This window comes from Diceros bicornis, chromosome 4 (assembly GCF_020826845.1).
Source record: "Diceros bicornis minor isolate mBicDic1 chromosome 4, mDicBic1.mat.cur, whole genome shotgun sequence".
Lineage (NCBI taxonomy): Eukaryota > Metazoa > Chordata > Mammalia > Perissodactyla > Rhinocerotidae > Diceros > Diceros bicornis.
Genome location: NC_080743.1, coordinates 91770885 through 91789237, shown reverse-complemented (window position 1 = coordinate 91789237; position 18353 = coordinate 91770885). Strand labels below are relative to the sequence as shown.

The following is an 18353-nucleotide window of genomic DNA, read 5'->3' as shown; positions in this document are numbered from 1 at the left end:
TCCACAAAAAGTCTTGTGTAAACATAGAAACTTTATTCATACTAGCCCCAAACTGGAAAAAACCCGAATGTTCATCAACAAGAGAATGGATAAACAAATTGTGGTATGTTCGGAGGGTGGAATACTACTCATCAATTAAAAAGAATGAACTACTGATTCATTCAACAATGTGGAAGAATCTCAGAAACATTATGTTGAGTAAAAGAAACCAGACACAAAAAAGTATATATTATATGATTCCATTTATATGAAATTCTTTAAAAATGCAAAGTTCATAATATATTGTGGTAAAAATCAGATCAGTGGTTGCCTGGGGTAGAGGTGGTTTGGCCGCAAAGAGGCAGGAGGGATGTCCTAGAATGATGGAAATATTCTGTAATGATGGGGTTATATAAGTAACTCAACCCAAGGAATTAAAATGTATGTATTTCATTGAATACAAGCTGTATTTCAGTAAAGTTTTTTTTTAAGTAAAATAAGAGTTCCAGACCCTGTACTCTCACTACCTTGGCATATGGGAGATTCTACACTTACCCTCCCTATAGTAACCTTTCCTAGTTATCTTTGATAACCATTGCCCTGGACAGAGACAATTTTTATACTCACAAAATCATAATGCATTGTAATTCAGCATGTTAAATGGAAATCCCCTCACTAAAATGAAGCACAACACGTAGATGGAATAACATGTCCAAGACTCAAACAGCACAGTTGGGTTGTTTGTCTTTTAAAAATAAATGTGGGAGCACCTGAACGAATTTTTTTGTTCTAAATCAGGGATCAGTAAACTATGACCCATGCTGCCTGCTTTTGTACTGCCCTTGAGCTGTGAATGGTTTTTATATTTTAAGGGGTTGTTTAAAAAAAAAAAACCAATATGCAACAGATATGTAAGTGTCCCTCAAAGCCTAAAATATTTACTATTTGGACTTGTACAGAAAATGATGCTAATTCATATTTTTTACTCTTTGGTCAGTACACTTTGCCTACTGTAACTAATTCAACCTCCTAAAAACTTGTGCAGGGTATCTTTTTAGAAAAAGTATAATCTCAGCAGTTTGAAGTACTAGTTAGTGTATATTAAGCATACAACCTTATTTCCTCTCCTCTGAAGACTAAGGTAAGTATTAAGTTGAATGGTATGATAGCTACTTCCCAAGGAGTACTATATTTCCTGTGAATGGGCCTCTGGCTATATGCCAGCGGGCCTGGTTAGAATGATGTTGAAGATGTAAATAGCCAGAATACCTGTGATGGTGGGAGTATATGTGGCATAAGGCTCTCTCTCAGCCATTCTACAAAAATTGCAGGGCAGTGCTAAATGTTCCTGGTTTGCCCCAGTGGTATAGATGGAAGGAGTCATTTTTACCCGTCAGCCTTCTGGAAAGTGGGAGAGTAGTTTAGAAGGTCTTTGAAAACTTCTAGAGGTTACAGAGGGTGAATTTTTTGTCTGTTAGTTAGGGGATCTGCACTATACTTTCAGCAGCATTAAGATTTCCCTCATATGGTGCATTTGAACTCCCACATCAACTCTAGAACCTTCCCACCCTCTTCCACCTTTTGCTCCTGCCTCCCATGGTCTCATTCGCCTGACCACAAACCATAATGGATCTTTTAAAATTAATTTAGGTGCTCTGAACATCTCTTTATTCCAAATTCTAAAGACGAACCTGGGGGTAACAGGACATCTAGAATTACTTTAGGAAATGTGCAGCCTCTTTGGGGGATCCCACTGTGCTAATGGCTCACACATCCAAGTTGAAGGATCAGTGAAACTGTGGTGGACAGCCCAGGGACAAGAGCAAGCAGCAAGCCTGATGTGAGCTAACACTTAAGTTAAAAACTGTGAATGTTTACAATATTTCTTTCTCTTCATCTTTTCTCTAGGCCTACTCTGTCTATGATGAAGACATTGGGTACTGTCAAGGACAGTCTTTTCTTGCTGCTGTATTGCTGCTGCACGTAAGTAATTTTCCATATAATAAATGGCATGGTACTGCCAAGTTTATTTTATTTTCTGCTTGGTTTTGTTCTTCCTTGTTATTTTCCATTTACCGATGGAGATTACACATGGCGTATCTTTTTAAAAATGTACCTTTGGTGATAAGTAAGAGATCTGATGTCAAGAACAGGATAGTTTCTCAATAGAATTAATTTTGCTGTCTAGAAGGGAAAAAATTACTTATTTGGAGTTATTTTTAACTAGAACCTTCTAGAATTAAAGAAGTCAATGTAACCGCCCAAATATGAACAGGACCACGACCATTATGAAAGAATGTGGCAAGGAAGTCTCTTATCTTTTCTGTGATTTATTTTTGTATACTTTCTTTCCTTTCAGTCACCTTCATTTAACAGAACATTTATTGAGCATCGATTGTCAGTACTGGGCTAGGAAGTAGGATTACAAATATGAATAATTTATCATTTATGTTCTCAAAGGCCTCATGGTCCAGGATGAGGCACAGTTAATGTAGGCACATACTTATTAATTTTATTCTTTTTATGTGTCTTTATTGATTTTTCTGATATTCACTAAAGAAGAACTTACAGTGTGCTAAGTGCAAGCAATACACAGAATAAGGGAATAGAAAGCAGAATTACCCAACCCAGCTCTGCCAGAACTTTCAGGAACTTTCTGGAGGAGGTGGTAGCTTTGCTAAGACATAAATAATTTAGATTGGGGGAAGCGAGAGGGACATGGAGGGAGTAGAGATTGCAGGACAAAAGGAACAACGTGAGCAAATGTATGGAAACACAAAAGGGCACAGCATAGAAAGGGAACAGTTTCCATGCAGTTATGTAGGAATTGTATGCAGGGAGAGGTATGAGGTAAAAATGGTCAGGTGAGCAGGGACCAAATTATGAAGACTTTGTAATCATGTCAAGAAATGTGGGTTTTACTCTAAAGCTAATGAGGAGCCGTTGATCAGTTTGAAGCAAGGTAATGATAGTCAGATGTTCCTTTCGGATAAATTCTTATTATACTCGTGTAGAGGGTGGAATTGAAGGAACGAGCAGCAGCAGCAGAGAGACCAGTTGGGAAATATCAATCTAAATGAGAGATGTAGAGATCCAGAGAAAAATAAACAGAATTAAGAAACATGAAGGGGGTAGAATTGGTAGGTTTTATGGATAAATTAACAAAGAAATGGTCAAAGGTAGCATGTCTAGTTTTCTAGCTTTGATGACTGGATGAACTGTGGTATTTTGAACTGAGGTAGAAAATACATCCATTGAGATTGAATGGAGGAAAAACGTTAGGAGTTGATGATGAATTTTTTTTTTAATTCTTTGAGTTTGGGATATTTTGAGGACATCTGAGTGAAGCTGTCCAGCAACCAGTTGGATACTGGAGACTGATACTGGGGGAGAAATCCAAGCTGAAATCACAAGAGTGGATCAGATCATCTAAGAAGAATAGAGTAAGAAGAACAGGATAGAGGCCAGGAATGCCAGGTATTTAAAGGGCTGATGAGGAAGAGGAATCTTTGAAGAATTTCTGAGTTTTCAAGAGGGAGGAAGCAATGTATAAAGTCAAATGCAGCAGAGAGGTCCAGCAAGTTTAAAATGAAAACATAGGTTTGCATTCTGGAAGTGAAGAGCAATTACGGTAGATTCATGGTCCTAATTCTGATAACTTTATTCTAGTGATAATAATGATATACAATTGTTCTATTGTGATTATTCACTTAGAGTTTGACTTCTTCCTTTGTCGCGTTATCACCTGTTTCTGGTCTTCTCGATCTTCTCCTTATCCTTCTTTCCTGGATATCTCCATAGCCCATCTTCTTAGGATCTCCTGTGATAATGAAGCACTTTATAGCCACAAATTCTTGGGCCCCTGGTTGTACTGCTAAACCTACCTAGTATCTAGAATATCAGGTCCCTACTACACGGGGCTGGAGAATTTAAGCAGCGACATGGACACGTTCACCAAGGTTCAAAGCCATCTTTCTTCAAAAGGAGCCTTTATAATCACTCTGCTGAGAAGCTGATGTCCAAGCCATGAGTGGTGAAGCTTTGTCTTCCATAAAATAATCTTTGATTCTATTGTAGTTTAGCATTTTAGACCTGTAACCCTGTTAAACACATTATAATATTATTGATTAAACTTCAGTGAGAATATCATCTCTCTGAGAAATCTGTTCTGAGATTTAACAGAGGTTTAGTTAATTGTAAGTTCATATTTACTTGGAAACACCTCCCCCTGAAAAAAAGAGAAACAATGATTTAAATAACTGGAAAGCTCAAATATCCAGAATTTTTTTCTACATTATCTACTCTCGTATTATAAGGGTCACATGGCAAGTTGGCTGTTGTAAACTTATTCAGCAAAATTGCTTCCAAAATATGTCACAAGGTGGATAGAAATTCAGTCCAATCTGTTACACTTTCTACATTGATAGAATTATGCAGTTGTTGCCATGGCTTATAAAAATAACTGAAAATATAGAAATGTCTTCAGAATCCTTGAGGAAAGAATAACTGATATTCAGCAGTATTAATGAAAAACATATTATATTGTAATTTTTAATTGACAGTATGTGTGATAATTATATTAATCAGCATATTTCACTAACTGCCCAATACATCCATTAACCAATTTAAATAAGAGAAGCTAACTGTAATTTTTTTCTTTTCCATATTTTTGCCTCCATGGTTGAAACAGGTAGAAGAATACAGTCTAGCTTAAACAATTCATCAAATACACTATCACAGGTTCCAGGGAGATATGTTATTAGGGTCTTACTGACTAATTTTTCATCAGTTACATAAGCTATTGCTTCTTTTTGCTGCCAGACATCCTTTGGCGGCTCCATATTAATCATTGTCAGAAACGGCTTCTTTTTGGGATGCTGTCTTTTCCTCACCCATGGTCATTTATATTTCACATTCACTGCCTAAGAGGAAAGAAAGACCAAAAACAAAAGTTTAGAATTTTTAAGTTTTTACTGAAGTCTAGGTAGTTTTAACACATAATTAGCTTCTTCTGTGCTTGGAAATTTCCAGATGTTTTTTATAGCTTTGTAACTTGTAGTAGTTGAGGCAGTGGAAGAATTAAGTGTTTATCACAATAGATGCTGTTATATCTGTTGATGAAATTATAAGAAATTTGTCATTTACAGTTGGAGAAGAATGTTACAGCACAGATTGCTTTTAGCCAGTATAGTGTTCATCTGCCTTTGAAGTTAAATATGCAATAATAATCAGTAATAGCATCATTATAGTATTAGTCTTTACTTAATTGGAAGTGTAATAAATAATATCCTTTTATATGTTTCATTTCTTTAAAAATCATATAAAATATTTTAGGTAATTTTTACCCCAGTATATTTTTCTAACATATTTATTGTCAAGCAGCTTTACTTTTTTGTTACTGAACATATACTTTTTTAGACCTTCAGAAAATCGTGCTCCTTTTTATTGTTAAATTACTGTATGTATAGTAATATTGACATGTATGGAAGCTTTCCAACTGCAGAAAGGATTATTTTTGGATAATCCAGAATATTTAAAACTATTGAATTTTTTAAAACACTATGACTAGGCACAACTCCTTTGGAAACCAGTTTGGCTTTATCTGATAAAGATATGCGTTCCCAGAAATTCCACTCCTGGATATATATACCTTAGTCGAATTTATGCACACGTACACCTCGGTCATGTATTAGAATTGTTCTAGGATCAGTGTTTATATTAGTCAATTCAAATGTCCACTATTAGAATGTCTAATATTATAATTGTAATTAGACATTAAAATGAATAAATTGTGGTATATTCACATAGAAGAACGCTATACAGCAATGAAATGAATGTTTTATACTACATAGGTTAATATGAATGAATTATACAAACATAAGGTTTAGTAAGAAAGCAAAGTATATTTGGTATCATTTGTTATGATTCCGTTTAGTATAAAGTTGAATAACAGACAAAACTAAACTCTTTTTCTAGAATGCTACATAGATGGTAAAATATAAATAACACCAGTGAAGTGATTACTTGTAAAGTCAGGATGGTGATTTCTCTGGGGAGGAATTGGGAGTCGTGATTGGGAAGGGACATGCAGGGATCTTCAGGAGTATTGATAGCATTCTATTTCTTAACCTGTTTTTACTTCATAAGCAATTATTCATTAAAGTATACATTTAACTTTTATGTTTTTTTCTGTGTATTGTATTTCAAAATAAAATAAGGTTTAAAAATTACGAATCCTTTAATGCACCTCCCAGGTTTAGGAGAAGATTTAACCAATGGACTAAGAAATGAAAAGCAGAGCTACTTCTTAGTTTTCCTGAAAATGAAGATTCCACAGAGTCCAAGGTGACAAGATAGAGGCTTTCTAGTGTCTTTATACGGATATATAAGTAAAAGTATTTGTGCCATTATATTAGTTAGGACTCTCTCTACTACATGAGACATAACCTTAACTCAAGGTAGCTTAAATTAAAAAGGAAATTTGTTGGCTCACGTAACTGGGAAGTCCGGGGCAGAGATGATTTTGACATGATTGGATTCCAGGGTTCATATTTTGTCATCAGGAATCTGTGTCTCTGTGTCATTGTTCTGCTTAAATTTTCTTGCCTTAATTATCTGGACAGGCCACAAAGTGGGCAACAGGGCTGCTGGCTCGCTTGGCTTCTTACCCTTTCAGTTTTGCATCTTGATTTAAAAGGGACCATCTTTTGCTATAGCTCCTGCAGTTAAAAAAAAAAAAAATGCCTGATTGGCTTGCCTTGGGAAGCTGCCATCCCTGAATTGACTAATAAGGCTGGGCAGGTAAGGTAATTCTGATTGGCCTGGCCCGGGTCTCGAGTCCACCTCAGTGCTGACAGTGAGCTGGATCAGCTCCTCCTGAACAATGGAAAGATTTTCCTACAGGAAAAGGGATTTTAATACTGGATGATAGGGAGATAGATTGCTAGACAGATACATCACATCATCTTATAGTGATGTCTACATCAAGAGTTTTAGTGTGATTTTTAAATAAGACCTTCTATACTCCCAAATCACTTTTTTCTTATAATCCAAGAAATTTTCCTGTTCTGAGTTCACTCTTGCATCAGAGCTTTGGAGCCATTTCCCAACATCTTCTCCCTGGGCCCCATAAATATGCTCAAGACGTTTTGCCTTAAAAAATCCTCTCTTGATCCTCCTGTTTAGCTATCTTAGGTTTTTCTGCCCTTTCAAAGCTGAACTCTTTCAAATGATAGTAAAAAGCACAACTATGAATTTGAATTGTGGTTTAATACCTTTCAAGTTATATCACCTTGGGTAAGTTTCCTAAACTCTCTGAGCTTCAGTTTCTTTGTTTATAAAATGGAAATAATATTATCATCTTTCTAGGGTTTTTCTGAATATTCATACCTTATGCTATGAGTGTAAAGAGTCTTATTTTGTATCTGGCACAAAGAGTGTAGCCATGGGCTTAAACCCAGACTTTACTTAGTAGATGTGTAGTTACTGACAAATCACTTAACTTTTTTGAACTTCACTAGTCTAATATTTAAAATGTAAAAAGAATGTCTACTTTTCAGAATTTTTGTGAGGATCAAATAGGGTCGTGAATGAACACCTCTAATAATGGTAGCTGCTGCTGTTCTTTCTAAAATTAATAATTATTTGCCCAGCCAATTTTCTTTTGGACCCTAGTCCCACTAGCTTAAATTGATCACACATGGCAAACTAATATGTTGTACAGTATGTTTTATAGCTTATAAATAGACATTCAATTTACGTGTATTTTAGTATATATTTGATTTAAATGGAAAAAAAAGTAGTTTTCATTCTCTTTGCTTTTCAATGTGTAAACAGAAAATGAAAACTCATGAGTTTATGATTTTCAGAATAGTCACTAGCATCCACCTTTGTTGCCGAAAACTAAAAAATCAAAAAATCAGTGGAATGTTCATTGCTTTCAGGGAAAAAGGTAGATTGATTACCAAAAGATATGAAACACAATTGAGCAGAATAGAAAATTTTAGTTTTATCCTAAATAAGGGGATTATTTTAAATTATCAATATATAATTTTACTTCAAAAAACATCTTGATATGTGTTGCTCTAGGTGAGTCTTAAATGACTTTTGAGGTACTTGGAGCTGCTTTGTTTTATGGTTTGTTGCAGAGAGAAGCAGTGAAGCTTAGAGACTGTCTCCATTCAGTGATTATCTGTTAGTACAGACAGCAGATCATTATCAGATTTGTGCCCAAACAGTGATTACATCATGCTTGATTCTCAGATTGTGCATGTGAGGCAAGTATTTAGTTTTCATAAAACCATGGATTATACTTTGATATCTTAAATTGTAAGATTTTAATGTTTATCTCCTGCTTTCTCCAGTAAAGCTACACTAATTCCATGACAAAGCTCCTGTACACAGCAAAGATGGATATTCAATATTAGAGACCTACTATGCTCCAACATCTTAATATTTTATTTAAAACTATATTGTTCAATGATTTATTTTTATTGTACTTTAGACCAATTGCATAATGATAAACTGGATTGTCTAGTTCAATGAAATATGAATCATTTTAATAAGTTAAGTAGTTATTTTGCTTTTTTGAAAAAAAATAGGCAGATGCCACAATACTACCTAGTGGGAGAACTCACTCTTGTAGTTGAGGTTCAATAGTACAGCTAGGTGTTGATTCTCAGATCTTAATTGATTTTCTTTATGCTAATTGAGGGACAAGCTTAATAGCCAATACAAAATACAGATAATACAAAAGTTTCTTATAATTAATATTTGTAAGAGTATTAAAAGAAATCAAATACTAATGTAGTTACATTGGCTGCCCCTTGCTTCCACTTTCACACCAATCCTTTCTTTCTACATTTTTGTTATCTCTTACCTTCACAGTTGCCAACAGATTGCCCTACTTGTGTGACATGCCTTCACTGTAAAGGCAGATGTATTCAGAGTTTTACTAAAATTATCTTAAACAAATATTTAATACTTGATATTTATTTAAGTCTCTATGCTAAGAGCTTTGGGGGATACAAAATTAAAGCAGCATCCAGAGATTGAGAGGGGCATACAAAGAACTATACTACATGCCACAAAGAGCTTTGGGATTCAGAGAAAGCAAAAATCTCGTCAGGTTAAAGTGAATAACAGAGACGTTGTGTACTAAGTGCGATTTATGATCAACCTTAAAAAGATCTGTAAAATTTCCAAGGCAGAACTATGCTACATAATATACCTCAACCCAGCCATCCACCCTGAGCTTGTGTGCCTTAACTCCCAGGAGAGTCTGGACAGTATAGCCTGTCACTATTTAAGTTACAAAAAGGATGGGGAGCGGGAGGGGGACATTCTTCCCAGTGATATACAACAAGTGATCTCATTTACATGAAAAATAGCATATTTCTGCTACTTTATTTTTAAGAACATATATTCCTATAAATCATTGTAACAAGAGAAAGGCCTTATAGTGGAAATTTGTTTTTGTAGTTTTTGATTAGATAAAATTTTTACCCATGCGTTTATTTATTCTTTTTATTCTTTTGAGTACCTGCATATAAAGCACTGTGGTAGTTGCTGATGTCTAAGATGTATTCTCTGTGTTCAAGGAGGGAGAGAAAAGGGAAATTTACATTTATTGGTCACCTACCATGTGCATATGTTGTCTCTCACATACGTCTCATTGAATCCTTACAACATCCCCTATGACATAGGTATTATTATTTCTAATTCTTTAGAGAGAAAAAAATTCAGACTTTGAGAAGTTACTTGCTCAAGATCACCCAACTAGTAACTAAAAGCTTATCTGGGAATTCACATCTGTTAATATAATTCCAAATCATGTTCTTTCTACTGCAGCATCTTTTCTATGTCATTTATTTCTGGGTACCCTTTCAAAGGCAATGGTTGAATATAGGTTCTTGTAGATTATCTTTTCATACAGAAGAAAAGTGATAGATCCTTACTAAACCAACATAGTTATAATCCATCTTTTGCTGTAACACATCTTCTAACACACTCCTGACTCTTCATCATGGTTTATATCAGTACTGTGCTGGAGCCAGATCATACCAGCTCATGAGAGGCACCTGTTAAATTTTCAGGAATTTTGTGAACCAGCGTTTAAACACAGCCTTTATTAAAAATTAAATGGACAGGCCCCGTGGCTTAGCAGTTAAGTGCGTGCACTCCGCTGCTGGCGGCCCGGGTTCGGATCCCGGGCGCGCACCGATGCACCGCTTCTCTGGCCATGCTGAGGCCGCGTCCCACATGCAGCAACTAGAAGGATGTGCAGCTATGGCATACAGCTATCTACTGGGGCTTTGTGGGGGAAAATAAATAAAAATAAATAAAATTATAAAAAAAAAATTAAATGGACATTGTGGGTCATCAGAATGGCAACATAGGTCATTCCCAACTTCAGTTCCTCTCACAAAAAGACCAACTAGCAACTGTCTATAGACAAGACATGATTATGAAAATCTCAGAACCTGGAGGTGAGGCTGAAGCACCCCCTTGACCACAGAGACCAAGAGGGATTACATTAGAAGGGTAAGAGGAGCAACTACGCTCTGACCACATTGCCCCTCCCAGGTTGGCACAGCACCATACCAAGACGGTTGCCCTGGGCCTACGGTTTCTCCAGTGGGAAGAGAGCCTGAGGTTGACATTCAGCTCTCCCAGCATTGAAGGACACTTACCAGGAGGCCTACCTGGGTCTCACCTCACAGGGATCGCTAGGGAAATCTGTGGGGCTTGACCACTGGGGATCAGATAGAGACAGAGAAGGAGGGGTGGGACTTATAGCAACCAATGCTCAGATCTTGGTGGGCTACATTCCTGTTTGCAGTGGTGACCAAGCAGAGGTCCCAGCCAGTGGCTCTTCCCATCTGCAGAGCCAAGCCAGTGACCTCTTCTGGCCAGGGAGCTTGGTTAGCAGTTCTGCCTGAATTGGATCTCCAGGCAATGGACATACTGGCCGTGGAGCCTGTTCTACTGCCCTGCCCAGACAGGGAAGCAAATTCGCAGCCCCACCCAATTGCTGAGCTTAGGCTCCAGTCCTGACTGTCCAAGTAGCCTGGTCAAAGAACCTGAGCAGCCACGGACCCCACTGTACAGCCCTGCTCAGGCAGGAGCCAATCCAGCAGTCTTGCCCAACTATTGAGCATAGCCTCTGGCCCTGCGTAATCAGGTAGCCTGAACAGTGACCCTGGGCAGCCTTGGAGCCCAGCCTACAGTACAGCTGACCAATGGAGCCCAACCTACAGCCTTGCTCAGCTGCAGAGCCCAGCCTAGAGTCCTGCCCAATTGCTGAACACAGCCTGTGGCCTCACCTAATCAGGAGTCTGGACAGTGATCCCACCTGACTGTAGAGCACAGTCTCTAGTCCCACCCAACTACAGGGTACAGCTGAAGGCCCCTCCTGACCAGAGGGCCTGACCAGTTACCTTGCCTAGCAGCGGAGCACAGCCAATGGCCTACCTGATTGTGAAGCCAAGCCTGCAGCCTCACACATCTTTAGGACACAGCCTGTGGCCCCACATGAATATAGTTCAGCCAGTAGCACCATCTGGTCAGGGAGCACAACCTGAGATGCCACCTTACCAGGAGTTATTGCAGAGCCCATCCCATAATCCTGCCTAATTATGGGTCCAACTAGTGGCACCACCCTCTCAGGGATCATAGCCTGTGACGTTGCCTGTCCAGAGGTGATTGTAGAGCACAGCTAGTGGCCCCACCTGACCATGGAGCACAACCAGCAGCCCCACGTAATCATTGAGCCCACCCCGTGGCCCTGCTTGTATGTGGAGCCCAGCCAGCAGACCCACCCAACCACATAGCCCAGCTAGTGGCATCCTGACCCCGACCTTAGAGCATGAGCAATGACCTCACCCAACTTTGATAGCAAGCTCTGCCTGCCCATGACTTTGATAGCAGGCTCTGCCTGCCCATGGTTGCTATCAGCTGACCCATCCTGTACCCCAAGCTGAGCTGACTGGTGAAAGTCTTTTCATGCCAAAGCAAATCTGTAATGTCTGTAAAAGGAGTTTACTCAAGTGCACAGATAGTAATGCAAGGAATCAAGGATCATAAGAATCAGGTAAACTTGACACCGCCAAAGGAAATTAATAAAGCTCCATTAACTGACACTAAGAAATGGAGATCTATGAACTGTCTGACAAAGAATTCAGAATAATCCTCTTAAAGAAGTTCAGTGAACCACAAGGACACATAGACAATGAAACAATGATAAACAAAATAAGAAGTTTGACAAAGCGATAGGAAAAAAAAAAAAAAACCCAGAAGTCTTAGAGCTGAATAATACAATGGCTGAACTAAAGACTTCAATAGAGAGCTACAACAGACATGATCAAACATAAGAAAGAATCAGTGAACTAGAAGATAGATCATTTGAAATTATCGAGTCAGAGGAGTAAAAAGAAAAAAGAATGAAAAAGAGTGAAGAAAGTCATTGGGAGTTATGGGACATCAAATGGAACAGTATACACTTATGGGAATCCCAAAGGGAAAAGAGAAAGAGAAAGGGAGAAAAAGTCTAATATTTAAAGTAATAATGGCCAAAAACTTCCCAAACTTGAGGAGAGAAATACATTTCCAGATTCATGAGGCCTAAAAGACCCCAAATGGTTAGAATCCAAAACGGATTACACCAGAACATATTGTAATTAAATTGTCAAGGATCAAAGACAAAAAATTTTGAGAGCAGCAAGAGAAAAGCTGCTCATCACATATAAGGGATCCCTCAGAAGACTATTCAGTTTCTCAACAGAAACATTGTAGGCCAGGAGAGCGTGAGATGATATATTCAACATACTGAAAGAAAAAACTGTCAACCAAGAACAGTATACCCAGCAAAGCTGTCCTTCAACAGTGAAGTAGAGATAAACCCCAGCAGCAGTGGTGGCACTAGCAGTGGTGGTGGCACTGGCAACCCCTCTGGCAGAGGGGATGGAGGGTGAGTGAAAGTCTGCCTGGCCCCAGACTGCAGCTGGAGGGTCCCATTGCTCCTCAGCAGCTCTCGGACTTCAGAGAAGAGACATCTGTGACTGGGGGGAGAGAAAGGAAAGGGAAGGATGCAGACAAAGAGAGCTGAAGGAACACTTTTTGGTCTCTGTCCCAGGAGTTTAGCAAGAGGACCACCCAGGACTTCCAAGACCCTCCCACTTGAGGAGCCCATTACTGGGCTGTGGGCACACCCAAAGGCTAAGCACACACCTCCCCCATTCTGTTGCCAGTGCTTTTTTTTAAGCATGTGCTCCCAATTATAGTGATGAGGCACCTCGGGTAAGAGAAACCAAGAACATGTGCTATATCACCACCTGCTGGAGCACAAAAGGCCTCTAATTGCCAATCTAACTGTTAGAATCAAAGTAAACAAAATTTTACCTAAATAAGAAAGGTGTTCACTACTTCAAATGCAGCAGCAGAGGCACATCTCATCAAATACAGGGACAAATCATGGTGATATGGTATCATAAAAAGAAAATAACAATTCTCGAGCAGCAAAACTCAGAGACACAGAATATTGTGATCTAACTGATAGAGAATTCAGAAAAGCTGTTATGAAGAAATTCAGTGAGCTACAAGAAAACCGAAAGGCAAATAAATGAACTGAGGAATAAAATTAATGATCAGAGGGAGTACTTTACCATTCTAAAAAAGAACCAAACAAATTCCAGAGCTGAAGAACTCAATAAAGGAGATGAAGAATGCATTAGAAAGCATTGGAAATAGAGCAGATCAGATAGAAGAGAACAGGTGATTTTGAAAATGGGAATCTAGAAGTGATTAAGGTGGAAGAGAAGAGAGAACTAAGATTTTTAATAAGTGAGGAAACCCTATGAGAGCTATTAGACTCTATTAGACGAGCCAACATAAGAATAATGGATACACCAGAAAGAGAAGAGAGGGAGAAGGGGACAGAGAGTTTATTTAAAGAAATCATAGCTGAGAACTTCCCAAACCTGGGGAAAGAATTGGACATACAAGTCCACAAAGCTAATAGATCACCTTATTATCTTAATGCAAAAAGATCTTCTCCAAGACACATTATAATAAAGCTGTCAAAAGTCAATGATAAAGAAAGAGTCATAAAGGTAGCCAGGGAAAAAAAGAAAGTAACCTACAAAGGAACCCCCACAAGACTATCAGCAGATTTCTTAGCAGAAACTCTATAGGCTAGGAGAGAGTAGAATGACATATTCAGAGTGTTGAAAGATAAAAATTGCCAGCCAAGAATACTCTATCCAGCAAAGTTATCCTTCAGATATGAAACAGATATAAAGGCTTCCAAGACAAACAAAAGCTGAGAGAGTTCATCACCACTAGACCACCTTACAAGAAATGTCGAATGGAGCTCTTCTAGCTGAAATGAAATGACAAGAGTACACAAAACTCTGAGTAAGGTGATAAACAGATAGTCAGAATTAGAAAACTGTAACACTGTTTTAGAATAGGATGTTAAACACTTAAATATAGCAAAAAAGTTAAAGGGAAAAAAGCATTAAAAATAACTATAGCTACTACAATTTGGTAATGAATTCACAGCATAAAAAGAGATAATTTGTGATAGCAAAAATATAAAAGGGAAGGAGTAAAGGATGGGGCCTCTATAGGCGAATGAAGATAAGTTACTCTCAGCAGAAAAAGGACTGTTTTACCTGTGAGACATTTTATGCAAACCTCATGGTAACCACAAAACAAAAGTCTAGAGCAGAGACACAAAACATAAAAAAATGGAAAGCTGAGCAAATCACCATGGAAAACCGCCAACTTAAAAAGGTAGAAAGAAACGCAAGGAAAAAGAAACAGTGGAGATTCAAAACAACCAGGAAACAAAAGATAAAATGGCAAAAGTGAGGTCTTACATATTAATAATCACCCTAAATGTAAATGGATTGAACTCACCAATCAAAAGGCACAGTGTGGCTGGATGGATTAAAAAATAAGACCCAACTATATGCTGCCTCCAGGAGACTCATTTCAGGTCTAAAGACACACACAGGCTCAAAGTGAAGGGGTGGAAGATGATGTTACCAGAAGAAAGTGGGTATAGCCATACTTATATCAGAAAAAATAGACTTCAAGCCAAAAATAGTACAAGAGACAAAGTCATTATATAATGATTAAGGAGTCTATACATCATATACATTGTTATATATAACAATCCTGTATATATATATATATATATATATATATATACATACACACACTCCCAACACCTGACCATTGAAATATTTTAAGCAAATACTAACAGATCTTAAGGGAGAAGTAGACAAGAATACAATAATAGTAGGGAACTTCAGTACCCCACTCTCAGCAATGAATAGATTATCCAGAGAAAAAATCAACAAGGAAATGTTGAAATTGAATCATACCCTAGAACAGATGGACTTAATGGACATATACAGAACATTTCATCCAACAGCAGCAGAATACACATTATTCTCAAGTGCGCATGGAACTTCTCCAAGATAGATCATATGGACATAGATCATGATAGGACACAAAATAAATCTTAGCAATTTAAGAAGATTGAAATTATTCAAGTTATCTTTTCTGTCCACAATGTTATGAAACTAGAAATCAATAAGAGGAAAGTGAGAAGATCTACAAATATGTGGTAACTAAACAACACACTTCTTAACAACTAAATAGGTCAAAGAAGAAATCAAGAAGGAAATAAAAAGCTATCTTGAAACAAATGAAAATAAAAATACAATGTATCAAATCTTGTGGGATGCAGCAAAAGCAGATCTAAGAGGGCAGTTTATAGCAAAAAATGTGTATACTAAGAAATTAAAAAAAGCTCAAATAAATAACCTAACTTTACACCGCAAGGAACTAGAAAAAGAAGAATAAATTAAGCCCAAAGTTAGCAAAAGGAAGGAAATAATAAAGATCAGAGTGGAAAGAAATGAAGTAGAGACCAGGAAAACAATATAAAGGATTAACAAAACTAAGAGCTTGTTCTTCAAATAGATAAAATTGAAAAATCTTTAGCTAGATTAACTCAGAAAAAAAAGAGAATACCCAAATAAAGAAAACTAGAAATGAAAGAAAGAAAGAAAATTACAACTGATACTGCAGAAATGCACAGGATCATAAGAGACTACTATAAACAATTATGTTTTAACAAATTGCATAATGTAGAAGAAATGGATACATTTCTGGAAACACACAGCCTACCAAGACTGAATCAGGAAGAAATAGAAAATCTGAACAGACTAATAACAAATAAACAGATTGAATCAGTAATCAGAGACCTCCCAACATAGAAAACTTCAGGACCAGATGGCTTACCAGTGAATGCTACCAAATATTTAAATAAGAGTTAACAGGTCCTCCTCAAACTCTTCCAAAATATCAAGGTGGTGGGAACACTTCCAAACTCATTCTACAAGGCTATCATTACCTTGATGCCAAAACTGATAAGGATACCACAATAAAAGAAAACTAGAGACCTCTGATGAATATCGATACAAAAATTCTCAACAAAATATTGGCAAACTGAATTCAAGAACAAGTTAAAACGATTATACATTATGACCAAGTGGGTTTTATCCCAGGGATACAAAGATGGTTCAACATACAGAAATCAATAAATGTAATATATCACATTAATAAAATGAAAAGTAAAAATGACATGATCATCTCAATAGATGCAGGAAAAGCATTTCACAGAATAAAACGTCCTTTCAAGATAAAAACTCTTAACAGATTGGGTTTAGAAGGAATTAACCACCACATAATAAAGGTCATGTATTACAAACCCACAGCTAACATTATACTCAAAGGAGAAAAATTGAAAAGTTTTCCTTTAAGATCAGGAACAAGACAAGGATGCCCACTCTCACCACGCCTATTCAATATATTACTGGAAGTCTTAGCTAGAGCAATTAGGCAAGACAAAGAAATGAAATGCATCCAAATTGGAAAGAAAGAAGTAAAATTGTCACTATTTGTTGATGATATGATTTTATACATAGAAAATCCCAAAGAGTCAACCAAAAAATTGTTGGAACTAAGCAACGATTTGGGTAAAGTTGCAGGATGGAAAATCAACATACAGAAGTCAGTTGTATTCTTTTACACGAATAATGAAACGTCTGAAAAACAAATAAACAAAACTATCTCATTCACAACAGCATCAAAAATAATGAAATACTTAGGAGTAAATTAACCAAGGAGGTGAGAAATCTGTACAATGAAAACTATGAGACTTTGCTGAAAGAAATTGAAGACGACATAAACGAATGGAAAGACGTCCTGTGTTAATGGGTAGGAAAAATTAATATTGTTAAAATGTCCATAGTACCCAAGCTATTTACAGATTCAGTACAACCCCATCAAAATACCAAAGCCATTCTTCACAGAAATAGAAGAAACAATCCTAAAGTTTGTGTGGAACCACAAAAGACTTTGAATAGCCAAAGCATTCCTGAGAAAAATGAACAAAACCAGAGATATCACACTTCCTGATTTCACACTATATTACAAAGTCATAGTAATTATAACAGCATGATGCTGGCACAACAACAGACACATAGACCAAGGGAACAGAATAGAGAGCCCAGAATTAAATCTCAGTACATATGATCAACTAATATTCAACAGAGGAGCCAAGAACACCCAATGGGGAAAGGATAGTCTCTTCAACAAATGGTGCTAGGAAAACTGGAGAAACACAGGCAGAACAGTGAAATCGGACCCCTATCTCACACCATTCACAAAAATTAACTCAAAATGGATCCAAGATTTAAACATAAGACCAGATGCTATAAACTCCTAGAAGAAAATGTAGGGAAGAAGTTCCTTGATATTGGTCTTGGCAGTGATTTTTGGGACATGATGCCAAAAGCACTACCAATGAAAGCAAAAATTAACAAATGGGACTACATAAAACTAAAAAGCTTCTACACAGAAAAAGAAACAATCAACAAAATGAAAAGACAACCTACAGAAAGAGAGAAAATTTTTGCAAACCATATATCAGATAAGGAGTTAATATCCAAAATATATAAAGATCTCATAAAACTTAATAACAAAAAATCTGATTTAAAAATGTGCAGAACTAAGCAGACTTTTTTCAAAAAGGACATCAAAATGACCAACAGGCACATGAAAAGATGCTCAACATCACTAATTACCAGGGAAATGCAAATCAAACCACAATGAGACACTGCCTCATACCCATTAGAAGGGCTATCATCAAGAAGACAGGAGACAACAGGTGCTGGTGAGCATGTGGTAAAAAGAAAACCCTCATACACTGTTTATGGGAATGTAAATTGGTCCACCCACTATGGAAAACAATATAGAGGTTCTTCAAAAAATTAACCATAGAATCCAGCAATTCCACT

At 37.1% G+C, this 18353-nt stretch overlaps 1 protein-coding gene across 4 annotated transcripts in view; it reads left to right on the top strand.

The window, feature by feature from the left end:
* The window catches only part of RABGAP1L (RAB GTPase activating protein 1 like), a 689292-nt gene that overhangs the window by 423156 nt on the left and 247783 nt on the right, over nucleotides 1-18353 (top strand). For all 4 annotated transcript variants that reach the window (XM_058540018.1, XM_058540017.1, XM_058540020.1 and 1 more), the window contains one exon: nucleotides 1888-1962. In XM_058540018.1, coding sequence (XP_058396001.1) covers nucleotides 1888-1962 — 75 coding nt within the window. The remainder of the gene's footprint in view (nucleotides 1-1887; nucleotides 1963-18353) is intronic.